General features: G+C 36.8%; 1 protein-coding gene across 8 annotated transcripts in view; it reads left to right on the top strand.

Moving 5' to 3' along the window:
• Window positions 1-18,906, top strand: part of LOC131436844 (endophilin-A) — a 117,502-nt gene that overhangs the window by 52,306 nt on the left and 46,290 nt on the right. For 4 of the 8 annotated variants that reach the window (XM_058605780.1, XM_058605783.1, XM_058605774.1 and 1 more), the window contains 4 exons: window positions 1,381-1,800; window positions 16,214-16,282; window positions 16,377-16,593; window positions 18,107-18,240. In XM_058605780.1, coding sequence (XP_058461763.1) covers window positions 1,756-1,800; window positions 16,214-16,282; window positions 16,377-16,593; window positions 18,107-18,240 — 465 coding nt within the window. In that variant the 5' untranslated portion in view covers window positions 1,381-1,755. The remainder of the gene's footprint in view (window positions 1-1,380; window positions 1,801-16,213; window positions 16,283-16,376; window positions 16,594-18,106; window positions 18,241-18,906) is intronic. The other 4 variants (XM_058605778.1, XM_058605779.1, XM_058605782.1 and 1 more) reach the window with 3 other exon arrangements.

Below are 18,906 nucleotides of genomic sequence, written 5' to 3'. Positions count from 1 at the left end.
TGATTTATAAAAAAGACGTATTCTCATGAAATATCCATTTTTCGATTTCGTTTCTTATATATCTCGAAAATGACTGCATTCAGGAAAACGCTCTCTATGGGCTTTTTTCATTGAGCGAAACTTGGAAAGTAATATTTCATTGCTAAGACACATCTATTTCTATCAAAACATTGTTTTCCAAAAATCGTAAAAAGTTTTTTTGGTGGAACTTTTTTATCGATCTTCTCTAAAATCTCATCTTTTTTAAACATTCATTAGCTTCCTTATAGCTTGACTTTTATTGTGGTATAGAATATGCAAAATAGTGAGGTGGAATAACTAAGAAATTCGAAACAAAAATTATACATAATTTTTTGAAAATCGGAAGATTCTTTTTCAGTGTATACTTTTTCTTTAAAATTTCTATTGATTTGGGTAGGTACCACAATCCCCCGTATTCTCCAGACCTGGCCCCTAGCGACTATTATCTATTTCCAAACCTGAAAAGGTTTCTCCAGGAAATGAAATTTTCGTCGAAAGCCGGAGACATTGCAGAAACGGAAGCCTATTTTTAAGACCTTGATAAATCTTTTTTTGTTTTCAAAGAGCATCAAAATGTTGGAGGACTGGTTTTCACGGTAAAAAATCGACTATTTCTTTGTTAGGCCCGGGACTTCTCATTCCATTTAGTATAACAACGTTTACAAATATTTACTTTGTAGGTTAAAGAATGGAGTAATCTTCAAAAGTCAGAGACATGGTATACATTACTGAAACAACATTCGAAAAGTTATACCTCTGTTACTTTACCAGAATCAATTCACTTCATTTGCAAGTTGCGTAATCAGTGGAGAGGCTGATCTCTTTGTGTATATAAAAATAAATATGGTATAGGAATCTACAACAACGAAGAATCGATAGATCTGGTTACGAGTAAGTGCTTGGTTATGTCGCTGAGTCGATTGTAATAAATGATTCTTTGGTGCATGACCAGTATCTAATAAAAAAAAGTTCGATGGTAATTTATCCCATTTTACAAGAATTTACTTACCTAACGAACCGAGATAGAATCATAAATAATTTCAATTGTATTTTCCTTTATGTCTACTGAAACGGGAATGGTTCGCGAATTCTGTAAATTGCATTAGAACAATTCTGCATAGAAAGATGCCCACATCCTATTGAACATACTGAAAACGAAAATCTGAAATGAGAAAATCGGGTCAGACAACATCGTCGTCGGAATAACGGAATTTTTTTTTGCACTTTTCTTATATTTTTCTTTTTGCACTTTTCTCTTTCCATGTTATGTGATCCTGCGACTGCTGTCGTCTGGTTGGTCGATCGATTTTTGGAAACGTTGATCCTGGGAACGGTATTCGACACTATCGTATCTTGCAGCAGCCACTGGTTAGCATGTGTTTGATTGCAGCGTAATACCGACGAATAGAGTGAAGCAAAAATCCTAAAAGTAGGAACGAAAAGGTTATTCGATTGTGCTGTGATATTGGCAAATATACAATCCTCCAAGAAGAAGTTACTTCTAGCAAGTTCAAACGGGAGCAAACATACAAAAAGTTGTGCAAACGAAAGAGTGCCGTGAAATGCTCATCGTCGTCGTTACCACAGGCAGTGATTTGTAGGTTAATAGTTGAACAGGCCATTGTGAATCCGTCGTACCAGTGGACAAGCTTCAAGTGACAGCGAAGTTGCTAGCATTAGAATTCGTCAATACGACTGAGTGAATAATAAAACAGCTTCAAAATTAGTTCCAGCATGGCGTTCGCTGGTCTGAAGAAGCAGATCAACAAAGCGAATCAGGTGAGTCGGTTTTATTTATTTATAAACATATCCAACCAAGCGTCTCCATCGTTCGTGCTATCGTACGATGGAAACGCTAGTGATTTGTCTATTTCAGTCTACAGCAATCGCATTGAATGCAATGTAAAAAAGTTCTCGTGGCCGATACCGACGGCCTGTAGTTGCATACCTACCTACCAGGCCATGAGCAACATTTGCTTTATGACGAGGCGTACTCATACTACAAATCGACTGCTACATAAATTGACCGTGACCCATATATCGGTGCAGAACTATGTGATAAGGGTTGTCACATTCCATCAACAGTCACCATCTCTCTATTCCTAGTAGCAGCCACTCTCTCTCCGCATGCAGTCCTGAAAGTTGGCGTTGTGAACCTGTGCGGGCCTGTTGCAATTAGCCTGGGATAGAACAGTTATATCCTTGTCTTCCCTGCACATGGCTTGGTGCTCCAGTGAAGATGTGATAATATATGAATATATAGGTCACAAACCTGCAGAATGTGAAGTGCAGTGGGGTATGGGAAATGTTCTTTTCCACCAGAACTCCAAGCATCATCCTGCGCCTGTGCTACCACCACCTTCACCAACACTACCACCATTAATGCCTGCTAGTGATAGTATATACTAGCTAGCAGCTGCTACTCTCGAGTCGGTAGGGTAGGGTGCTACCAAATGAGAAATGTCTTTTCATATTTAATACCTAGGACTTTCCTCATTTACACGAATGCGTGACATTACTTTCACCATATTACTCGATAGATTATGTTCCGAAGCTGCTGACTAAAAGCTTTTTGAATTCAAACACCACACTACGAAAAGCAACGGAAAGTACGAAATCATGAAAAATGGTTGTCCTACGTTTTTCTTCACGTAGGAGTCCGTAGAACTGCTGCGAGAGTCTCTGTATAAATTTTGCTGCGTTACGGTGGGATTAGTTTGCGTTATTCAACGTTTCAACTTTCTTGCAAATGTGATCGTTAGGCGGCATAATTGCATGTAAAACTATGTTCTACAAAAGTTTAGACGAGCTCTCTGATTTGTGGTGTTGTAACAGAAACCTTGCTTAATCCACCTAGTCGTGTAATGATGCCTTTCTCATAGTATTTATGTTTTCCAAAACATCACTAGTAGATTCTGTCAAAATTTTTTGTTTCAAACTTGAATAAAACCAAAAACTTTCTTTGGTGTAAACTACCTTCACCTTTAATTTGAATCATGATTTGTGAAAATCGGTTTAACGATTGCTGAGAAATCGAAGAGAGTTCCGTTTTTAGAGCTTTTCTTCACTATTGTCGGTGCGTTTGGAAGCGGAAACTGGAACCTAGTAGTCCCGAAGTAGCTTTTTATATCCACCAATTAACAAGGTCTGTCAAATTGATGAATTTACCAGTAAATTTTATAAACATGTGCACCTCGTTTTATCATCGATTGTGAAAAAATACTCATTAAATTTAAAATTTTTGCTAATCGAACTGTAATACGGGAACCGGAAGTCGGATCTGGATCAACTTTGCGGGGACTTTTTAAAGAATTTCAAGACCTTTCATTTGCATCTTAGTTCGTATAAATCGGTTGAGAAATTTCCGAGAAAATTGAGTGCACATTTTATCACAGATTTGCACATATTGCCTTGTTAATCCGGAACCGGAAGTCGGATCGGGATACAATTCAAAAGCGATCTATAGGACATCATTTTTGCGATTTTTTCAGATCTATCGTTCAATAAAATTAGTTCTAGCCTTTTGCATAACACAAAGCGTCATTCGATCATCATTTTGTAATTTTTTCGTGGAAAAATATTGAGAAATAAGTCGGTGAAGAGGTAGTTTTGAGCACGCTTTTTAAAAATCATGATTTGCGGAGTCCACTGTATCTCAGCGCAGGTTTACCAAAAGTCAACAGATCAAAGCAGCATAGATAGAGTAGATGTTTTTTTAGACCCCAACGTTTCTGTTTGATTTTTTAAACAATTTTTAAAATTTTTGGTGGTTGTTTAAAGTCAAAACTATGATTTTTCACGAAAAATGCGCCATTTTGTAGTTGTAAAACCTTCCCAAAGTAACAAACAATAAAAAGGAAATCGTTGGGGTCTGGTATTTTACATGTAGAAAGTGTGTGCAAAATTTGAAAAAAAATGGTGCAATTGTTTTTTAATAACCATGGACATGGACTTTCGAGACCTGCTTTCGACAAAAACGCGTTTTAAATTTGTTGCCTATAAAATCGAAGGAAACAATTTATTACTCTAGGGGAGCCCGGAGGGTCTAACATTTTCAAAAAATCATATTTTTTCATTTGTATTTTGTTATAATGAAACATTTCAAGAATGTTTGGTCAAGTTTTTGAATCAATCGAAGCAGAAATCTTGGGCCTGTGCGCCGAGCTCTTACTTCTTCGCAGTATGAGATAAGCAAAGGTAAAGGCCCATAACTTGCTGAGGTTTGTTCCGATAGGTTAGAAAATTCAACAAAATATTCTTGAAATGTTCTACCATAAGAAAATACAAAGAAAAAAATAAATGATTTTTCAAAAGTATTAGACCCTACCCGCCCCTTAAGGGCTATTCAGGCCAAAGGAGAGTTTTTTTAATAAGACGAACTAGGCTAGGCAACCCAAATGAACACCGGTCAGGCTGGTGGAAACCGAGGCCATCATCGAAATGATAGGTGACAAATTCTTGTGTGTAAACAATTTTTAACAGAAGACATGATTAGGGTAAAGTGTTATAATATGCCTCCCTTAAGAAAACATTGAGATATTTCTAAATGTACTGATATATTTTCTTCGAGAATGTAGATATTTCTTTGCAATACACCTGAGGAACATGATTTTCAATGGTTCCGGTAGAAGTGATGAAAATTGATTGATTAACTTTTCGTTTGAGTGTTTGAACAGAATGATTTTACAGGGATAAATTTTTTAATATTACCATTTAATTCTGTTATAAGTATATCACGTCACTATACAAATTCACTATGTATCTCACAACACTATAAATCATGTATAATAAACGTCACATCACATATACGCATTTCGAATACAATTTATATTCTTCTTCAGTGTGTTAGGTTTGTTTAGTTATTCGCTTGCCGTATGCATAATGCCACAGCAACCGTATAATATGCCTCACAACAAATCAGTTGTTTGCCCTACAACAATGATTAAATATGTCCCTTGGAAAGTCGATATAGAAGAGAAGCAGATAAAGAAGATATTCTTCGTATCAGAAATCAATTTCATAATCAATTAATTACAATTGGAAGCCAACAAATTTGATCCTCTCAACGCTACATTTTGTTTTAATAACCGATATTAATCTTTAAAACAATATTTTAACTCCAAGCATACTCTTGAATCGAAGGAGGGGCATAATATTCGTAGAGTGACTGTTATGAGAATATTCGTATATCAAAGAAATGGCTTTGTTTCTCTTAAAAAAGGAGGAGGCGTTTTGGCCAGCAGAGACTCTTTATCACTTTTCCCCCTATCTTTTGCTGCAAATCCATTAGAGAATTTGACACAGGGAATTTGCTTCACACGGTCACTAGTCAAGCATTGGTTGGTGTGACTGTAGTGTTTCAAACATCCGTCAGTGTTGTGCATTGAATTAATATTTTGTGATCCTAGCAACGGGGCTACCACGTTTGGCATAAAGCCGTTTGGCATAATACCGTTTGGCATAACGACATTTGGCATAATGGTTATTTGGCATAATGATTATTTGGCATAATGGTTATTTGGCATAATGGTCATTAGGCATAACAGTCATTTGGCATAACAGATGAACATGCTGCTTAATAGAAATTGTTCTAATTTACTGCAATTTTGCAAGGTCTAATGCGGCTACGCCTCATCGTTTTTAATGACCTGCTGTCCGACCTCGTTCGGACTTAACTAAGGGATAGCTCCTAGCTTTGGGTAATCCGGGCAAACGCCCGCAACTAGACAGAGGTGATTTCTGCGGGGGCGCTGCCCCCCGCAGTGGCCGGTGCTTCCGACGGCGGGTCCCCGGCGCACTCGCGGCCTTCGGCCGTCTCGACCTGAATCATCTATGATGAACAGAATATTGTGCTAGCACTAAGTGAGTTGCTTGTATAAAATGATAGTGTGCTATTTACTACAGAATTTTAAATATAAAAGAAATATGTAATAATGCTATTTCACCTAATATTATCGAACTATTTGGACCGAATATAAAATTCACATATTTCGTTCGAATTTTCTTTGCACAACATAACTCGATCGAAACGCAAACGAAAATTTACAAATCCAATTATTATTATGACAAATGGCATTATGCCAAATGACCATTATGCTAAAAGACCATTATGCCAAATAACCGTTATGCCAAATAACCATTATGCCAAATAGCGTTATGCCAAACGGTATTATACCAAATGACCTTATGCCAAACGGGCCGCCCCCCTAGCAACTGCTCCATCGTTTTTATGTCTTCCCGATAAACATATGAGAACAAAATTGTATCCGGATTTGTTTCGCTGTTAGAAATTTTTCCTAACTAAATTAGTCATAATCTTGACATCTCCTGAAGGAAAAAATATATATATATATATATATATATAATAAGTTCATTGGATTCTTTAATAATTCGATTATTGTTTCCGAAAATACAGAGTGATAAGAATTTCAAATCGTATTAATCCATCTAGTGGTGTAACGAAGCCTTTCTCATATCAATCATACTCTCCATATAGTAATTTTCTTCGATTCTTGAAAGAAACCAAAACGATTGTCTGTGCATAATCTAGTATAACCTGCAGAATGAAACAGTTCTCAGATTAGAGGTCATCCATGAGAAAACGAAGTCAGTCCCACTATTACAGGTACTCGATATAATCGAAATCTACTAGCTTTTATTCAAATTTAACAGTTTTTATACGATTTTTACATCATATTCTAAGCAACGGTGTATATAGTAGTTTTTGTAGGACCACAATACCTTTCATTTTAACCTAATATAGCGAATATCGGTTCTGCCATCTCTGAGAAAAGTGAGTGAGATCCAATTTTGAGTATATGAGTACTATCTCCCGCCGTTGATCGCAACCGGGAACCAGGATTCGGTTTGTTCGGTCGTTTACTAATAATGACTACCGTTATGGTACCAAAAAACCTTCGATTTGGAAAATTCATTCTATCCATATCTGATTAAATGATCAAAGTCTCATTTAGTAGTATTTTGACTACTCCCAATGCGGAATCTAAGGTTATATCCGATAAAGTTCAAAGCATCCGAATCGTAGTATGAGACCTTATATTTAAATCAAAATTTGTGAAAGTCGATAAAAAAAAACTTTTTTGAAAAATCCACAACAATGAAACCGAAATAACGAAAAGTATGACCTCCGACATGGTGTTTTTATATGCACCGGGTGTTGCGAAGCTTTTCCGTTCTAAATTTATAACTGATTCAGTCTAGAATACATATCCGTTATTTCATTTCATATCTTTCGTCGCTCTCAGTTAATACTTGCCGAAGAGAACCAATCAAAATCGATATAGTAGACATTATGCGGTAATGAAAACCAAAAATTTCTAAAGTTTGAGTGAATTCTATACCTATTTTTAATATTTATAGAAAAAGGTAAAAACTGAAGTAGATAAGACATTATTTCAAGATGAAGTGCAAACGTTCCATGTCGGGTGTAACAAAAGCCTTTTGAAACTAAACGTTATTAAACGTAAAGTTATTGCTTTCAGTAGCAAACAAAACACACTAGATATTAAAAATAAACTAGACGATAAAACAGAAGAAAGATGTATTAGAATTAGAGATCTGAGAGTAGTTTTAGATACAGAGTTGAGTTTCATCGATCACTATAATACAATAATAAGCAGAGCATGTAATTTATAAAACGCTTCAGCTATAATAACTCGATTAAAACATTATATATTGCTTGTGTATGGTCGATATTTGAATGTTGTAGCATTGTTTGGTCCCCATTCTCAATCACTCACAAGGAATGTGCCACTTGAGCCAATTCCTGATAGATAGAATCAGTTCAAAAGCAATTCCTATTTAATGCATTCCGTAAGTTAGGCTGATGTCAAATGATATCAATGTACAATAAGCATTGTGGGACAAGTGACTTTACCATGACGAAAACCCAGCTCAAACAAAAATTTAATTGAATACTGGATTCGATTCTGGATTAATGTGAATTACGTTTATTTTAGAAAGTATCACATGTATTAAAGAATGTAATCAATGTAATGTAATGGTCTACTATAGTTTGACGACTTAATAAATAAATAAATACTGTGCTTATAAAATATCGAGATGTACTGTGCATTTGCAGCAATCAATTTTAAAGTGCGGCTACTAGCCTTGTTATGATCTACCAGTGTCTTAATAAGCTGCGGATCAGAGGAAAATTCTCCAGTTTCACTTTCTGAATAAATTACTTATATATTGCGCGTAATGATGGTGGGGGATGGTAAACAAAAACGATTTTCACTGCCAATGTCTCGTCACGCAACCATGGAAAGATGCTGCACAGGATTTTGTTATATTAGAAGCGTGCCTTTTCTTTATTATATATTTTTTCATTTCATCCTATTCCCTCTGTTACGAGCTCCCGCTGGAGTAATGGGATATACTGTGATTGTATCGTGATACCAACGATAAATACGATCGGATCTTATATTGGCTTACTGGAAAATGTTTGATTGTAAAGAGTCCTCCGGGAGAGTTAGGAATTTGCAGTGGACTACACAACAGCTAGCATTTCTTTGCAAGTAGCATAGGCTCTGAATACGACATGGAGTCAATAGGAGAAATCTTCTTGTTTATTTGTGATTGTGCCACTCGTATATAGTAAACAAGTTCCAATGGTATCAATTTTGACAGTTTTGTCATTTAGTCACGAGATTGTAATATTTATGATTCAATGACCACATAATATTATCACACGAGGTAAAATGCTATGAGAATCAATTATGTAATTTGTTATTGATTTTCCCATCGGTTCCGATATTCAAGTATACAATTTCAGTATTTATTTGGGTGCACCTCACGTAACCGTTGAGCATCAAATTTCGTCCCCGCTACGAATTTAATAGACAGATCATCAATGTCAGCTGAGGGATGGTGACTAGTCGTGCAGAACGGACAAATTACGAAAATAGAACGCCATCAAGTGTCATTTGCTATGTCACGTCCACAGCATAAATTCTACCAGTTCAAATTGATAGCGCTTGGGGCGCCTACGGAATTCCGCTACGGCAAAGAGAAAATGAAGTGTTAAAATTAATTTTCCCAACCGGTTCAACTGTAAAGCGAAAGATAGAAATTGCACTAGCCAATGAGAATGGTTTGGGTCATTGTAGAACTGCAGTGGGTTGGTGGTAAATCAGAAGTGATCTGGGAAACGTTCTCCAAGGGGCGAACCAAATTTAGTATGATCAAATTTCTTGGCACCTATCATAATTGTTCACTCCTACACAAAGCATTCCTGTTTCGGTAGGTTTTGCAAATATTTATATTGCGTCAGTAGCTTAGAATGGTAGTCTTTCATTCTGACTCATTCTGACTCGGCGGCCAACCCAGCTAGCAATGTGCCTGCGAGCCACCTTGGCTTCGGTTATGTGGCTGCTAAATTATTCAGAAGACATAAACAAAACAATTAAATATTTTTGATAAATAGCCTTATTTTGTAGTGATTTATTGCTTTTATAAGCTTGTGCTTGAGCGGGAAATAGGTATAGAGCGATAAGACTTTGTCTGATGAACAAAAAAGATGTAGAACTGTGTCTACTACAAATTAGGGTGGCGGAACAGGTAAACACGTATGCACGGATTGCATAAGAACGTAGGTTCGAGTCCTGTCTCTAAGCGTATCTTTTTCCAAACAATCATTTTTATGTGCGTTTTTCACTATTTTAGCACTTAGTCACTGTAAAAACTGATTTTGTAGTTTACTAATTAATAATATAATGCATTCGAAAGTACCCTTTGGGCTAAATGATCCTTTCGGCGAAACTAATTTCAGATCCATTCGGAGAAACCAGTTTTGGCGAAATAGCATTCGGTGAAACGGTTTTCGACGAAATGGTTTTTGGGGAAAAGACCCTCTCCCAAAAATTTCATACGTTACGCCCTACGTCTATAGCCTTGATCCGATCCCGCTGATCCATTTGTTGTTGGCTCATTCATTTGCCAGCATTGGAGAACAGAAGGAAAACCTTCCAGCGTTTGTCAACTTCTGATATTGTTGGTAATAGTATCGACTGTGCGGAACTATAAGGATGACTACAATTTCATACCCCGTTGAGCTGGACCCGGCGTATGGAACTGCTTTGACACGTTTTGATTCCATTACAACTAGACCAAGTAGTTTGATTAAAGTGAGTTTGTGCTTCTTGGCTTAACAGTTCGACGAGGGACTTAATTTCAGGTTTAAAGTCTAGTTTCAGAATTTAGTTCCAGATTACAGGTTCAGAATTTGAAAAGTCTTAGTTTCAACTGGAACTGGAACTGAATCCAAATTCTGGATTCTGGAACTAAATTTTTGCAACTCGTTTCTTGACTAAATGTTAAAACTAAATTTTGTCCTCGAATTTATGTTCGGAATTGGAACCCAGAACTCTGATTTAGGATTACAACATCAGATTTCTGGAACAAAATTCAGGATATGAATTCTAGATATGGATTCTGGAACTAAATTTTAGATATGAATTCCGAACCTAAATTTTGGAACTGCCTTGCGCACCAGAATTTAATTCCTGGATTTAGTTTCAGAATTTCATACCTCCAAGTCCAATTTTAGAATTCATTTCCAGAATTCAAGTTCAGAATTCAGAAATGCTGCATGCTGGAACTGAATTAAGAACTTTGATTCTGGATCTAGAATTTGGAACCAAATTCAGTTTGTTTTTTCAAGTTCCAAAATCAACTTCAGAATTCAGTAGTAGAATTTAATATGGTACCTGTACTTCAACGATGTGAATTTCAAGCTATTCCAAAAAGTTAGAGACATCTATTTCTAGATGAGAAAAAGAGCCCTTGTTGCTGCTCGCTTCTTCTGTTTTACACTTTGTTCCGAGATTTTCTGCTTCTCGTAGGTCTTCAGGTGATTTAGCCTCTTGTAACGCTGGATCATTCCGACACTCGTTCCTGCTTTTTCGGCCAAATCACGCATTGACATTAATTTGTTCTTCATGATTAGAGATACCACTTTCTGGTCCAGCTTCGGGTTGGCAGCATAAAAAACCATCATAAATACATGCGTACAACACAAATGTATGTGGATAGCTTATTTTCGATACACTCCTTAGCAGGGTTCTAACGGTCGCGCGAATTTCGCGATTTTTGCGGATTTCGCGATTGTTGTGGATTTCGCGATTTTCGCGGATTTATCGCGGTTTCTGCTCAGATTTTGATGCGATAGCGCGGATTTTCGAACGTTTAAGCAATTGGTCAGGCTGGCCGAACTGGTGAAATTTCACCTTGATAAAACTAAAATTTACGATAAGGCGGTTCTAGCAATGTAAAATTTGCACGACAGGCTTAGGAAGAGAAGTTGGACAAGAAAAGAAACGGAGAAGAAAAAGTTAAAACGTTCATCAAGTGCTGGACCCGACCGGATTCCATCCGTGGTGATAAGAAAAAGGTTTTTTTCTTTCGAATATAGGAGTTTTAACCTGAAGGTCATTCGCCTCTTCGGACCAGAAAAACTTTCTGACCCTATGTGCGGGGTTGGGAATCGAACCCAGGCGGGCTGCGTGAAAGGTATCGACTTACTCATCACGCTATACCCGTCCCCATAAGAAATGGTTCTAATTGTTTGTTGGTTCCTCTATCCAACATTTTAAATTGTTCTTTGCGTTCTGTGTTTTTTTTCCTGAAATATGGAAGTAATACTATGTGAACAAGGGTATAGTATCCAACTACTGTGGAATTGCTGCTTTGTGCGCTGTATCGAACCTGTTCGAAATTATAGTTCTGGATTTTATAACACATAGTTACTCTGAGTACATATCTGAGTCTAAGAATGGATTCATGCCAAACACAGATCGAAAATATCTTGTGATTTTACAGCTTATAAGATGCACTTAAATGGAGCGTCGCATTTCACACAAATTCATATCCAAGAACATGTAAAATTGGGTGATTTGAAAATTACATCGCTTGAAATCTAATGAAATAAAAAACAAAAGATCGATAGCAAACGCGCGACTTGAACTGAGAAACATTAGATCACAAAGCAATCATCACAATCGACTCCCGAGTAGAGTGTGAGATCAAAAAGAAAATTCAATTTGATGTTGTGCTGTTCGTATATATTGATTACTCAGTTTGCTATCGTTTTGGTAGTTTTAACGGTTAAAAGATCAAAATCGAAAGCAAAACGAAAAATGCTGTGTGACATCAAACTGAAAACTAGTTTTGCTCTCAGTGAAAGAACATTGAAAACTTAATATGATGTAGATTTTTTCGAATTGACACGTCACGAGCATAAGCTAAAATAGACTAGCCAAAAAAGGTCCGAGATAGTCTACATTAAGGCGATTAACTCGCAAGCAAAAAAAAAAAGATTGTATGCAACCCATTACCACACCACGGAGAGAATCCGGTTTCGAACTTAGATGATTTGAGCTTGAGCTTTTGCAACCACCCCTGGTTGCTACTCCGTTACTTATCGGGATTAGCTGAAATTGTACAGGGTGTTCCTAGATAATTCGACCTTTGACTGATAAATCATCCTTCAATGTACATCTTCTGGTAATCCCAAAATTCATTGATCAGTACCGGTGCCGGCCAGGCCCGAACGTAGATCGTCTAAGGAATGGGAAGGTATGTTAGTCCAACACTTGTTGTTACTAGAAGCCGTATATACTACTGCGCACTCCACAAGTGTCACGGGAGAAGGATATTTGTTAGTAAAAATATCAGTATTAGTATTATTCGCGCGCGACTCAGTATGTTCCGATTTCAAGATGCTCGGATGCACCACTAAACTCACTAACTTCCCGAGTGAACGTTTCAACAATATCCTATATTGAAGTCCCGGAAAGTCTTGATTCAAAGCTCTTATTCGAGGAAATTGAAGAAAAATTTGCAATACTATCGCGTAAAGAATGAAAACTTATCTATTTTTTATAAATGAAATTACGTGATACAAAATAAACGAGTGAATAGGATTTAGACAGAATAGTTGATTCATTGCATTGACATATTCTAAACAGTTGTTATAAAATCATTTTATATCACCAAATAAAGGTCAACAGATTTCACGCGCGTCTTGACTCTTTATTATTTCCGCTTTATCATTTCAATTATTTATTAAAATTATTATTTGGTTATATTGGTTGATCTGGGCAGCCGGCTACCGAGAAAAATATTAATTTATTGTTTGAAATATTAATACAAGTTTTTTTTTACTATGTATTAAGTATACCGATATATGTTATCTCTGTTATTAACTTTGTAATATCAACGAATTTGCGCAATAGTTGATTTTTATCATTCAATTTATAATCCTGAAAGACAATCAATAAAATGGAAGAAGAAAACATTCCAAATAAAACTTTTTTCCGAAGCTAGACGAAAATTGATAGGTTGAATGAAGAGATAATTTAGTGAAATAGAGTAATCAGAAGTGAAACATTGAAAATATCTGATAACTAAAAGGAAAAAGAAACTCCTGCAATTGTCGCCTTTTACGACATGGAAGCAGGAACCAAGCGGATCTATTCTTGGTTCATTTTTTTCCGCCGGATTCCACACGGCATCTAGGCTGGTACTATCCGGAGAAAGATAATAGGTACTATCAATCTCCTAGTGGACCCCAGCCCCTCCGGTTTCGAACTTAGATGATTTGGAATGCAAACTTTTTGCGTTTGCTATGGACTGTAAGTGCTAGCTATAAGGAGACGGAAAATGTTCGGTTATATGACAAGCAGTGTTGTTTCACAAAGTTGTATACAGGTAGTTTCTGTCAGTGCTCACTCGTTGCGTCGCTTCCATCCCCCATCCACCGTGAATTGCAGTGTGGCTATTTGAGCACAGTATTAAAAAGTTCTCTTTGCCCTTCTCATATCCAAAACTGTAGCATTCGAACATTATAGCATTAAATTGAGTTATCTACTTGATCTCACACAACTCGCACATGTAATCACTTTGAAATACGAATTTAGAGGCTCTGAAGACCGAGCACTTTACAGTCTCTTACAAAACAGGGAACGTGAATTAAGAATCCGACAATAAGGTATCCCAGATCTATTAGATGATTGATAATATACAAATTAAACATATATTTTTTGGTGGTACCTCTAAGCCACTAAAATATTATTAAGAATTAGCTCTAGGTTTTGAAATCTGAGACATTCAATGTTCGAATTCGAACTTCGTAAACAATCAATTTTTCCATACTGTTGGATATAAAGTTATGGATATTTTCAGAACGGTTTTGGCGAGTAGATTATTTTCGCCATCCAGGTCCCCGATTTCTGGATGCACTAAAAATAGTGGTTTAAAAACTTAGGAATGAACTTCGCGACGTCGTATGATTACAAATATCGAAACATTTTTTTTAAACTGAACGCAAAAATTGTTACAGGATCGAATACTCACCGTATCTAGAAGGAAATCGATGACGTCAAATATATTTCTCATATCAAACTCTGAAATAAGCTCCTTCTACGGCAGACGATCAGCGAGATGGGAATGCTAAAGTCACTATTCACATTGACCTGCCCCAGACAAACGTGGTACCGATGATCGCCGATTTATCTAATGCCTCCCAGTGTGTGGTTTAACACCAATATTCTCGTGGTTAAAAATAAGGAGCATTATTATTATCTTCGTGGTTATGGTTGCGGTCAACCGCCATTCGGCAGGATGTCAAAGCATTTTTGTAAAAAGCAAAGGATTAAAGGAATAATTCTTCCTTTGAAACTTAACTTTGTATTTTTGTGTTGCCATATGAAATTTCCTCAATTTCAATGGATTCACTAAGTTGTTGATTTTAATATTTTCATTTTTTGAGTTTCGCAAAACTTTTGCCTTTAAACAGCAAAATGATAACATAATGTGATATTAATTGAAAATTTGATGAGTCGATATCATGTTAGGATTTTAATCTGATGTTGCTATTATAATCAGATTTCAATTTGTTCTCAGTTTGATGTTAGACTTTACTCGGACTGAGGCACAGACACACACATCTGCTTGACGGATAATTGATGCATATACACGATTCAACGCAAGTTTGTCCGATTCGCTCTCCGACGTCTTCCCTGGAGATATCCTTTAAACTTACCGAGTTACCATGATCGCTGCAAACTGATTGGTCTCGATTTATCATTTGTCCGTCACGATGTTTGTAAGGCTAGTTTCGTGGCAGACCTACTTCAGTCAAGAAACGATTGCTCCAAGCTATTGCAATTGTTACAATTAGACATTCGACGTCGTAATCTTCGATCCTATTTTTCCTTTGGATTCCCTATGTTAGAACTAATTGTGAATATTTCTTTTTCATTTCTTTCGACTTTCATTTATCACGTAATGCAATCAAGAAATCGTTCCTCATGTTATTGTCTCATTAGATTTAGTCACTGTATAGGCACTAGGTTTAAGGAAATGTATCATTTGGATGATTGTAATCTGTTGATGCACAAGATGAGGAGGTTTTATGCCTGCTGGAGAGCAACAAAAGAAGTCGCTGTTTCAGAAAACGATAGCTTATCAAGAGGCGATAAATAATTGAAACTGAAATTAAAAAGAGTAAACCAGATCATCTTGATGTGGTCTACCTTCTTCTTACCCAGAAGGAATAGCTTGCCTAGCAAGAAGATGTTAAAGCGAAAATTTTTAAAAATTTATGATTACATTTATTATTATATTTAGGTGGATTATATTCAAGTGGATTTTCAAGTTCTGCGAAAAGTATCACCTGCATAAAAATAGTGGTGTAATGCTTCGTTCGAACATCGCGCGGTTTAGTTTTCGACTTCGCGCGGATTTTGAAATTTTTCGTAACAACCCTGCAATAGTTATCAGCATTGATTCTTGAGGAAATAGATCCGTTATCGCACGCACACTATATCAGAGAGCACAGTCTTGATAGGTTACGTATTCATTTTTGCTGTTTGACCGCTGCGCTCTTCATCTTTCAACTCTAAATTGTAATGCCGTAAATTTCGTAAATCAATTGCAAACGGTCCTAAGAGTTGTAACACCACTTCTGTAAGAGTTGCAGATGTCGTCTCCATAACCGACGCTTAAAATGGCTAAGAGATACGCTTACATGTTTATACAAACATAACCAGTTAGATTTTCCTATTGTTGTGAAGTATAAAATTATGGGATAACCTAATACTAAAAAATATGAACCCATAGAATAGTAGATCTAAATTCTAACACACTCTTCTTTCTCTCTGTTTTACAGTATGTCACAGAAAAAATGGGCGGTGCGGAAGGCACCAAATTGGATCTGGACTTCATGGACATGGAAAGAGTAAGATTGATACAATCTGCTAGCACTTTTCGGAAACGCGACATCGATGGCATATTGTGATTGTAAACCTAACGTAATTTATTTTTCGCCGTAGAAAACAGACGTCACGGTAGAGCTCGTTGAAGAGTTGCAAGCGAAAACGAAAGAATACTTGCAACCGAATCCGACGGCCCGAGCGAAGATGGCAGCGGTCAAAGGTATTTCTAAATTATCAGGTCAAGCTAAAAGTAATACTTATCCACAACCAGAAGGTATATTGGCCGAATGTATGCTGACCTACGGTAAAAAGCTCGGCGATGACAGTGTCTTCGGTAAGTGTAGCATTTTCCTTCGCCGGTTTTCCTATGTAAGAGCTTTTCTATAAATATAATTAAAACCAGAATCGAACAGTTGCCCTTGGTTTGTGAGTGTTTATCGGTTTCGTTTTTATGATTATTATGATCTCGAGCTAACCGTGGCGATTTTTCTCTTGTACATATGACATATATGAGTGTTTTATTACACGATATGATTTGTCTCCAAATATGCAAGCGGAAAGCGTGAGCGCGGTGGATATTTGTTGATCGCTGAATTAGAAGTGGAAATCGGAGGTTGCTCAGTAGAAGAATTATTGAATTTAATACTGTGATTGATTGGAAATTTTAGAACTGTAAAAAAATACTCATTTTAGTTCGATTTCTGGTGTAATTTTCTTCTACGGATCAAAACTCCGCTGCACTCGCATCCGTTTTCTGGCAAGTTGATCGAGCGCTATATTGTATTAATCAATTTCTAATTATTCGCAAGACTGAGACAGGTTATCGGGCTTAACACAGAAGAAGTAAAATTTCATCATTTACTATTTACCTTTGCATTATTATAGCTAGATTAATATTGATTGTACGAACGGTTAGAAATGCCTTTGTTTATTTTCCGCAAAATCAAACAAAACAAAACATTCACATTGAATGGCTTGCAGTGTTTTAAACTGTTCATTTGTAGGTAGTTATTAAATCTATTACTATTCATCTTTAACTTTTTCAATTACAAAAATCATCCAATCAATCAATTATGAAGTTTTATGTTTGGATTCACTATTACACCATTTTGGTCCTCATAACAACATTGATCTGCAAATTTAAAATCAAATCTAGCACAGAACATTCATGAATTAAGAAATGCTTTCGCGTTGAACTTGACAAGTTGTCATGATGCAACTATGTACAGCCGATCGGTTTCGTTTCGGTTGCTGTAAATTCGGCTTTAAGTTTGCAGGACAATGTCATGGCTTTCAGTTTTCGTTCTAGCCGTTGCAATTCGCACACAAACAAATATTTTTATGTTTTCAAAAATCGAAACACACGTTCTCAAAGATAGGGACCAATACTCCGGTACGTTCGTAATTCTCGAATCTGAATTTAACTTCTTGAAAATGTGTCACTTTGTTTTCCAATTTGCCGACCTTGCATCTGGTACAAAAGATGAATCACCGAATTCCTAGTTGTGTAGCTTGTGCTAGCGCTTCCAGTAGCCTTTGCTTCCCGATTCTATTTTTTCCGTAATCTGTACTTCACAAACGTGCCTCCTTATTTTGCGTTTGTTTGAAATTATATTTGTATTCCATGTGATAGTCGTATGGTACACCCATGTTCATCCAAGTCGTAGCCCCGCAGCCGATGTCAAATGTAACTAATGTATTTCTTACTTTTTTTGTCGCTCTTCCGACTATCGTCTACTTTCTCCACCGATGGGACTATCAATGCTGCTGTCGTTTGATACGTGTGAATCAACTGTATGGCCACCGGCAACCATCCGTCACCACGTTCCGTATTCCAACCTATGCAGCAAATGCCCTCGTTGAGATGGGCGACTCGCTCAAGCAGATGGCCGATGTGAAGTATTCGCTGGATGATAACATCAAGCAAAATTTCCTCGAGCCACTGCATCAGCTGCAGACTAAGGATCTAAAGGAGGTTATGGTAAGTTTTAGAGTGGGAAGTCGATTATTGACATGCACTGGAAGAGAGAGTTTTGAAGAAACTTCAGTTACGTATAACGAATTTTCAAAGTTTAGTAAATGTCAAACAAAATGTTTCTTCTGTATTTGTGGCTTGAATGAAGCTTGAATCATTTAATATCTGGACACATTGTTTGTTTCACTGTAGCGCTGTAGTTATAGAATCTGGAATCGTTAGTGCATAATAGTTTATGCTGAATCGTTATGCCACCTCGCAGTCAACTGCTAAGCAGACGTAAAGTTAATGCTATTTGCCAAATACTTTGTTTTGCACCGAACTGCAACGTCTTTACCAACGTGCCGAATGATCGCGTTGTTTTCGGTTTATACTGGTCGATTCAGATTGTGCAGCATTCTCAAACATTTCCGTGAGCTGCATACTATCGATTGACAGAAAGCTTCGTAGTGGAAGAGTCGGAAGCTGAATTGGAAGGTGTTGAGAATGATTAGAGCAAACCTCGGCCTTACCGATTATGATATTGCCAACAACCTCAATGCTAGCCAAAATTCCGTCTGAAACAATCGTTAGCAAAATGGATTGCGTTTTTTGTTTAGCCTAGACTGACGACAACTGTTCGTTTGGAATGACAGCTTTGTTCCAAACGAGCAAACGACCTGTCAAATACAA

Source organism: Malaya genurostris, chromosome 3, assembly GCF_030247185.1.
Source record: "Malaya genurostris strain Urasoe2022 chromosome 3, Malgen_1.1, whole genome shotgun sequence".
NCBI classification, from domain to species: Eukaryota; Metazoa; Arthropoda; class Insecta; order Diptera; family Culicidae; genus Malaya; species Malaya genurostris.
Note: the sequence above shows the minus strand (reverse complement) of the source record. Positions and strands in the feature narration are given on the sequence as shown.